At 33.9% G+C, this 9,377-nt stretch overlaps 1 protein-coding gene and 1 long non-coding RNA gene across 2 annotated transcripts in view; both read left to right on the top strand.

The window, feature by feature from the left end:
• The window catches only part of LOC107037168, a 4,700-nt gene extending 1,281 nt beyond the window's left edge, over positions 1-3,419 (top strand). The window contains exons 2-4 of the long non-coding RNA XR_001460809.2: positions 943-1,418; positions 2,070-2,281; positions 3,119-3,419. This is a non-coding gene — a long non-coding RNA (uncharacterized LOC107037168). The remainder of the gene's footprint in view (positions 1-942; positions 1,419-2,069; positions 2,282-3,118) is intronic.
• Positions 3,420-5,615: 2,196 nt separating this feature from the next.
• LOC107037172 (splicing factor 3B subunit 6) lies at positions 5,616-8,990 on the top strand. Its single transcript, XM_015255574.1, has 3 exons — positions 5,616-5,736; positions 5,965-6,083; positions 8,629-8,990. The coding sequence occupies exons 1-3, from the start codon at positions 5,704-5,706 to the stop codon at positions 8,852-8,854; spliced, it is 378 nt and encodes a 125-aa protein (XP_015111060.1). The 5' UTR covers positions 5,616-5,703; the 3' UTR covers positions 8,855-8,990.
• Positions 8,991-9,377: the final 387 nt, after the last annotated feature.

Below are 9,377 nucleotides of genomic sequence, written 5' to 3'. Positions count from 1 at the left end.
ATCTCGCAAGTCTGTCACGCTTATCCCTCATTTTTTCCAGTCATCTGAGGTAGCAAATTTAATTCATGATTAATTTAATTTTGAGATTTTCAACTATGATTGTTACAATTACTGCGCACTGTAGCGCGCGTTCGGTCTCGTAATGATAAATTTGGTCACCATCATAAGGAATTTGAAAGCCCTGCGCTTACTCGAAGAATGGTTTAACAGATTGAAAAAAAAATCACATCGTCGTTTTATTTATTGAACTATTAGATGCTGGGGGAGCAAAATTTGAAAATTTTTCATTAATGTGGCAGCCTAGTGCATACTCCCTAAGATCTCAGCGTCGGGGGTACGAATTATACGAATTGAAGTGATCGGGAAACCCCTACTCATGCGTCGACGGTTTAACTGAGGGAAGGAGAACAGGCGGAGAGAGAGAGAAAGAGTATCGGTCTGTTCCAATCCTCCCGTGCCGCCAGTGTTCCTATGGCGCATTCCTGCTGCGCAGAGATGCACACCTCTTACTTACACATGCTTAGATTGTTAATGGTGGGGGAAGTCAACTTCTCCAATTGAAATCTTACAGTAGCGAAATGAGGGGGGAATAAAAAAACTATCATTATATTTTACTGAAAAGAATTATTATTATTTCAAGGAATTGATTTCTCTGTTTTATAATTATTACATTTTATTATTATTATCATTAGTATTCTTTCAAAATGATCACGAAAATTTAAGAGTTTTTCTGAGCTGTACAATTACATGAAATCGAAGATAAGATAAGCAAGATAGGATATGTGTAGGACATGTATCTGAATTCTGCGTAGGTTCATCTTATAATTTTCATGAAACAAGTCTGTAGCAATTTAGCATCCATAAGAATCCTTCACATTTATTAAGCACTCTCATAACAAATGCGAATGCATAATTTCTTTTCCTGTTAATATAATGTTTCAGTAATAGCTGCGATGTAAGCCAGCAATGACCACAAGGAAAAAATACATAAGATGTAATCTGGAATTTACTAGATGCTATTTTAAACTCCACTCTCGTTCCTCATCAGTATACCAATAAAATGAGAATTAATAGAGGAAATTCATTCAGATTAAAATATTCCTCCACTCCTGATTACGACGATCCCAACAATAGGATGAAAATTGCTAATTAGATCCAGATTTGAAGGAAAATACGATTGCGACGCAAAAGGTGTTTACAGGGTAGGAAAGAGTGTAGTGAGTGGGAAATCCCAGGGCTCTGGAAGGCAAGTATAAAAGAATCAGAAAATTGCTGCTGCCATCAGTTCTTGAGTTCGCATCAAGAGTAAAATCTTAAATCAGGAGTCAACAAAATGGCCAAGTTTCTAGTTATCATATTAGCGGTGCTTCTGGTCGGTGCATTGGCATCTCCTGTTGCCCAACAGAACGAGGAACTAGGTAATTTTATCAAATCCTCATAAATTAATCACAGTTCAAGGGACATATTGGTGGGAATATCATGGAATCCAATTGAAAATTGAATGCCAACTGCCCACTATTGAAATTTTGATTCCAGTTCTCATTCAACTTCTGATACAATTTGAAAGTTCTCGAGGACTAATTTTTATTACACTGTTGTGACTATCAGATCTCTGATAGTCAGAATTTTCAATAATCACTTTCAGCCATTGCGAGACCCAGAACTATATATAATATGGACACCTTGATAACAAACAAGCGAATCTACATAGGGAACTCATAAAACTTACGCTTGTCTGTCATTAAGGTGTCGATATATATTTTTATTTATTTTTTATTGAGGGAAGTGATCGTTGATAATTCTATCAAAATTATCACCCATAATATAAGATTAATTTGCATAAAATCTAATCCTAAAAAATCTTGAAGAAGGTAAAGTCCCTGCAATGTAACGGTTTTCCGAGAAGTGCAGCTCTTGGTTTGTTTTTACTACGAAAACCAATCAATTCCACTTGAATAGAACTGATAAAGTTGAACTGACTTGATTTTCATGCGCTCAAAACTAAAAGTGGAACGGTTTAATAATGCTTCAATAAGTGAATATAAAATTTACATTGTTTTTCATTGCAGCTGTCGAAACTACGGTGGCTTCCAAAGTGATTAGGTCAGCAGACCCAAATCCAGATCGTCATCGTGGAAAACAATATAACGGTGGAAAACATGGGTATGACCATGGACACGATCACTATCATGACCACAAACATGATCACCACAAACATCATTGAAGTGGGCATGAAAATCGGGAGAGGTGATACAAAGTTTTCACAAGTGACGAGCTACAGGTAGTTGCTCATATCAATATTAAAGGAGCCGTATCCCTGATAATCATTTTGTATTGATCGGATAATAGTTTTGGATATCATTTATTCTCAAATATTCCAACTAAATTATATTAAAAAATGAAGAAATCCATACTAAAACAACTTAATTCATACTCAATTATTATACAGAACACATTTTGCAATATGCTAGTATAGTAGAGTCTTCCTATCTTTCGTACTCCCTATGATTTCCGTACGAGAAGTTGGCTTCCGCCACTACTGAGTCTCTTGACGTGTAGTGGTGAGTGCGTGTGCCCCTAGGCACGACGGGAACGCGCAGTAGGAGACGTTTCGGCAACACTCGGCATGTCTCCTCTCTTCTCAAGTCACGCCCTCCACGGGAGAGTGGGGGGGTTCCAGGACGTTGCAGCCCGTCGGATTTTCACCCCCGAAGCCAAAATGATAGACAGATTCTACTGTACTTCTTACACTTTTTTTTCATAAATAAATGATGGAATTTGATTTTACAATGATCGATTATTTTCTGTTGGATGTCAACAAATTTGTCATTTCTTATACATTGGATAAGAAAAATAATCAGATTTCAATCTTTATTCACAACAGAAATATCTTTAAATAGTGATATTCTTACAAAACACCGGGTTAGACCTCGGATTTTCAACATTTTTTGTGAAGAAAAGAAAAGGGAAATGAATGGAGCATAAAATTTAAATGACAAAATCTCATTATATTTTTTGTCAATTGTCAGCAGTATTAAATATTCTTCAAGTTCTCAAAACCATAGAGCTGATTTTTCTCTTTCTAACATTAATCCTTCGTTCTTGTTTTGATTTTTAGTGGAGATGACGACGGCTGGTAATTCTCAGGGTCTGCACAGAAATCATTTAATGAAATATTTACTCTTTCTTAGAATATTTTAAACTGTTATATCTGAATCGGAATGTTTCTCATATTGATTACATTATTTCAAGTGGTTATGGAGGACGAAAAGAAAATTGAAAATTTTGGATTGTATAGTAGCATGAGGGAAGCATCATGAGCCGTTATGTATATACAGATGAATGTGAATCGGTTCGCCATCAGTGATTGTAATAACCACTCAATACTAATATTGGAATAAATTTCTCAAGTTACAGTATTTAGTATTGTATTTCGTGATGAATCCCTTTATTTTATTTTCTTTGGTAAAATTCTGTCCACTACCGTCTACCTCTCAGCTGCCCATTTTTACTTTCCGTGTTTCAACCATCATTTTTTCGAGGTGTTCTCTTGTAGTCACCACTCCAAGACGCTCAGCACTGCTTAGCATCTCAAAGCCAACTTTACCCACCAACGCAGTGCGCTCTGTAGCCCCTCCGGCCTGTTTTCTCACAATGTAATTAGTTTCTCATGATCTAATTCAAATCACGAAACGAAAATAGCGACATGCGTTAAACGTGCACGGGGACTCGCGGTGTCAGCGTAAGAACATAAAACATTCCATGGTTACGAATGATCATTTACTTAAAGATAGTAATTATCATGATTAATATGATTGAATTCTAATTCTGAAGGTTTCACTTTCTGATATCTAATTTAAAATATCGCATCTTCACACTCATTTCAATAGAAATATTGGAATAATGATGTGTCCACCTTAGCTGTAGACGAGCATTAGTGACTACGTAATTGTCAGTTGTCACTTATTTTAGAAATTGAACAAACAATTGAAAAATACTACAAATTTTTTTTTATTGCTGAGCAACGCGGCGAGCTTACTGCAGCAAGTGGTGCAAGAAAAACGCTATAAGGAAGGACCGTTTTACCACTTCGCTCCTGAATAGACCATTTCCTCCTGAGAGTCACTAAATTTTCGGACACTTTTTTCCCATGTTAATTCCTCCAAGTGTTTCGGACACTTTTACAGAATTTACATATCAATTATAATTTTTGAGCGCTCAAATCTATATTACCTTAAATGTCAATAGTTATCAGAATTTTTGATGACTTTTCTGAAGATTTTGCAGTTCGATGAACGGAAAAATATTTCCCCTGTATTTCCAGAATGAAAAGGCCCGTGGGTCCCCTTACTCTCTCTAGTGGGATGAGTTTTTAATAAGAGGATATCTATACCACATACGTGGACCAAACCAGTTCGAGAATGAATTGAAAGACTGTTTAAAGTAGCTCTACCCTTACGGTAAATTCAACGATTTTTGAAAACTGCAAAAAAATTGCAGAAAACTCGATTAGATTTGGAATTCTAATTTTTTTCTCAATTTAATTATAGTTTTGGTTTTTCAAAGAAGAAATGTTTAAAAATCAGGATTTAACCCAGTGTCTTATGTGAAAAACAACATTTCCATTGAATTTTTTTTCCATTAGATGTGGAAAAACAAGAATTTTTTTGACACCTCATAAAAAGTAATCCACCGTTTTGCGAACAAGTTTTATTATTCATTTATAAGAGAGAAATGTTTGAAAACATATTAATATTTTGCGAAATTTAATTTAGATAATACTGACTGGGTATGAATTTTTTCAAATTTTTGCCATGCAATTTAGTTGAAAAATTTACAAACTGAAAATATCTAAAAGTACAGCGTAGCCCGGCCGAAGGGTAGAGCTACTTTAAATGGTACAACCCAAAAGTTGTTATTGTGTATATTCAACCTGCAATTAGATATACAATATGTGAAGTTTATCTTCCATCCTGTGTATTTATTGGTTAATCTATCTAAAATTTGCGCCCTTGTGTAGCAGAGGTAGAGATGTAAATGCGTCGTATGCCTTGTTATTGACGGTCACATGACGAGGCATTTATGACGGCTGTCACACAATTCTCCTCCCCCTCCTATACGATCGTTACAATCTGCCAAAAATATGACAGTTATTTTTCGTCTATATAGATGCAATTTTATTTTTTCTGCATCAATTTTTATTAGAATTTATTGAAATTGATTCGAAACGATAATCAGGCTCATTTTTCATCTCTATAGATGAAACTATTTTTTTCATTTATGACCGTCACAAATTAGAAATTAGTTATGATCATCATTATGCATCTATATGTATAGATGTTTTGACAACAAATTGCTTCCCAATTATTTATGACCATCATTTTTAGTTGAAAAATTTGTGCGTCATATGACCGTCATTTTTGGAATCGCGTTATATGACCAAAAATGACGGTCATTTTGCATTCAACAGGCCATGGCCCGCCATCTAGATTTCAAAAAATGAGTTATACCGGTAACACTCCTTATACAACCAGTGACATCTATCGGTGAGTTTGTTCACTTTGTGCTCCATTCTTTCTGTATTTAGTTCTAGTTCGTTGATATAGTAGCGTCTGTGTATCTTTACGACCCGGAACCTCAATCCAATCAAACAAATCATTTAGTCAGTTCCGCCCGTTTTCTTAAATTAACAACACTGTCAAGATGACGATGGCAATGCTGCAACGTCGTGCAAACGTATGTAATCTTCTTCTTGTCTGCATGTGAATCATCTTTCTTGATTGAATGTCACTAAAGACTGTTTGACGTGCGAAAACATAACCTCAAAACACATTATCCATTTTATTCATTTCGTACATTTATTTTTCCCCATTTCACGTGTCGATTCTAAGAAACATTGCACTTTCCCGATTCGTTGTCGATCATTATAATTCATCATTCATCCTTTTCTTTGCTTATTCACAGGTCAGACTTCCACCTGAAGTGAACAGAGTTCTTTACATCAGGAACTTGCCGTACAAAATTACTGCTGAAGAGATGTATGATATCTTCGGAAAATATGGAGCTATCCGGCAAATTCGAGTGTGAGTTGACACCAAAACAGAGTAACCACTAACTAAATGAAAAATTTCGTAATTGAATGGAAACATGAATTTGAGAGAACAGATAGCCGAATTCTTTTATATTTTCCAACGTTTCGGACATCGAAAGTGTTAACAGGACATTAATTTATACTTATCAATCAATTTATACATAGGCCCGGTTATACCAAGCCCTGTTATCCAAATAAACCCCAGGGTAACATTTATTCTCAGGGTCCGTTATATTGTTGGGGTCATAATTTTTCAATATTTTACCCGAAGAATAATTTTTTGTTTATCCTGTAGCCCCATTTGAATTAACAATGATTTAACCTTGGAATTAAGTTTTATTTTTTGTTCCTGGGATAAATTTGAAATACTCTCCCGGGTAAAATAATCCATCGAACATCCAAATCTACTTTTTTTTTATCTGACGTTTTCGTTAGCCGGAGCTGGTGCAACCGGGCCTTAGACAGTAAAACTTGACCATATTAAAAGAGAACAAACCTCAGGCACCTGTCTGTATTTTGATCATCGAAGCTGTGTAGGTGAAGTTAGGGCAATATTCACACAAAATTTAAAGTAGTACATACGAAACTCAGATTTCAAAGATTAAAATCTGGAAAAAATTGTCAACTAAAGTTAATACGAATAGGGAAATACTGGTTGAGTTTGCGTGCAATCCGCAGTCTAGTATTATTGATAATAATTAATCAAGGAATGCCAAAATAACACAGAGTCTTATGAGAAAATGAGCTGTTTGAGGTTATGGCAAAGATTAAAATCTACAAAAAATCTCAAAAAATTAGAAAAAATGAATAAAAAATCTATGTCCAATCTGAAAATTATCCTCAGTCCCGTTTCTTTATTATAAATTGTTAAATTTCCCGATTGCCCCAAAGCGGCGTGTTGTGTGAGAGTGAGAGAGAGAGGGATAACAAAATGCTAGTCAGATAGGAGACTATTATTTGAAAAAATAATTCAACAAATAATCCAATGGATTAATAACTTATGCCCATCAAAGTTAGCGGTCATATAAAAAATTGTCAAAGATGAATAAACTTTTTTTTTCTGCATTTTAAAGTTATTTTCCGTTGCTACACTCAACGACTCATGCGGAATTCGTATGTACTACTTTAAGGGGAGACTACTATGAGTTTTAAAAGTCGTGGGTTATTGGAGTGAGATTTTTCATACGTTAAAGATCGATTATATAGATCTGAAAAGGAATAATTAATGCAAAAAAATTTTTTTTATTGTTTATTTGCTCGAAAACGCTTAAAATGCTAAAAACAGTCCAGGGACTCCAATTTTTGAGCTACAAAAATTTTGTTTTTCAAAATTTTCGGAAAAATGTGTGGAACAACAATTACGAGCCAGTTTCTTGTAATTCGACTCCTACACAGCTGATTTTGCTTTTTTTTCATATAAAAAATTCACTATTTGTGTAAAAAAATACAAAAAAGCAAATTTAGCCATGGAAGAGGCGAATTAAAAAAAACTAGCTCGTAATTGTTATTCCACATATTTTTCAGAAAATTTTGAAAAAAAAATCCTTCGTAGTTCAAAAATTGGAGGCCCTGGACTGTTTTTGGCATTTTAAGCGTTTTCGGGCAAACGAACAATAAAAAAAAATTTTTTTGCACTAATTATTCGTTTTCAGATCTATATAATCGATCTTCAACGTATGAAAAGTCTCACTTCAATAACCCACAACTTTTAAAACTCATAGTAGTCTCCTCTTAAATAACATAAAAATATAGAAAATAGGAAAATTAATTATCATCAAGTATCTAATACAAAGATTGTAGACCGCTTAGAATATTATGATTGACTCCCAATAGTAACTGATTAGAATGATTGACAAACTAGCCAAGGGAGAGACTACTGATAAATAAATTTAATAAACGTTTCTCAACAAACTCATTGAACAGATAGAAAAGCATATTTTCAAACAACGATTGGATTCCTTGGATTGAAAATAGAAAACTTCTAGATTAACAAATATCTATCTACAATTTTTGCATTTTCTAACCATATCATTCTTGAATTGTACTGAGGATGTCTTTCAATGAGAAATTAAAAAATATTTGAGTTGAGAACTCAGCCAACAATTTATCGGTCATTTTCTATGGAGAACATTGGATAAATTTGGAACTGTCCCTTACAATTGAGATTATATAAAAAAATATTGTTTTCTTAATTATTCGATATTGATTGAAAAATACTCAACTATTTTTCGTCTCTAAATAATATTATTCAACTATTAATCATACTAATCACGAATGCACTCAGCTGTGAGTTTTCCATATTGTGAAATCACCAAGTAATTTCAAACGTAAATCCCAAGAGATTTTTTTCTAGTTATAAAAATTACCAGCAATGATTTTTTCGGTATTTTCTCTCCAAACCCCTCATTTTCAAAATAATTAAACATTTAAATAGAGATGAAGAATGCTGCCATCACCTCCCACAGCGTTACTGCTGAATTTAATTGGAAACAAGACGAATGATAAATTTTTCTATTTACAATTATGTTCATTCCCAGTGGAAACACAGCAGAAACTCGAGGCACAGCTTTCGTCGTCTACGAAGACATATTCGATGCCAAAAACGCCTGTGACCACTTGAGTGGGTTCAACGTGTGCAACCGATACCTGGTTGTATTATACTACCAGAGTAACAAAGCATTCAAGAGGGTTGATGTCGATAAGAAGATGGAGGAAATCGACAAATTGAAAACCAAATACAATCTAAACGAGGAAAAAAAATAAATACCGAATTTTTTTGTGTAAATAATTTAAGGACATAATTTAATTTTAACTGTAAATATTACAATGTCATTACTGAATTCGTCGAAATGATTTTTTCCTTTTTACTATACGAATAAAGTTTCAATTGAACGATGAACACAAGATTTTTCTTCTGAACTTGTATTTTTTATTTTTATTTATAGATTCATTCTGCTTGAATAATGTCGCCCCCGGACAAAATATCCCGGCCACATTTCCCCCCAAAACAACGCTTCACAAATAATTTTTTCTGAAAATAAATTCCTGCACGTCTCAGAAAATATTATCAAATGTGAAGTACAAAAATGAGGACGAAATGAAGCAGAAAAAATAACAACATGTCAATATCAGAGTATTTTATTTCACGAGAAACTCGGAATAACAAAGTCAAAATTCACCTTTATCCTCAAATAATACATCAATTAAAAAATTAAAAATACATAAAATTCCTTTGGGCCATGTTTAGGTCAGCACCAACAAAAATTGCCAACAATTACTAATCAAA

The sequence above is a fragment of the Diachasma alloeum genome, unplaced genomic scaffold (assembly GCF_001412515.2).
Source record: "Diachasma alloeum isolate Michigan unplaced genomic scaffold, Dall2.0 Dall_scaffold_00214, whole genome shotgun sequence".
NCBI lineage: Eukaryota > Metazoa > Arthropoda > Insecta > Hymenoptera > Braconidae > Diachasma > Diachasma alloeum.
The sequence above is the reverse complement of the archived record's forward strand: the minus strand, read 5'-3'. Positions and strand labels throughout refer to the sequence as shown.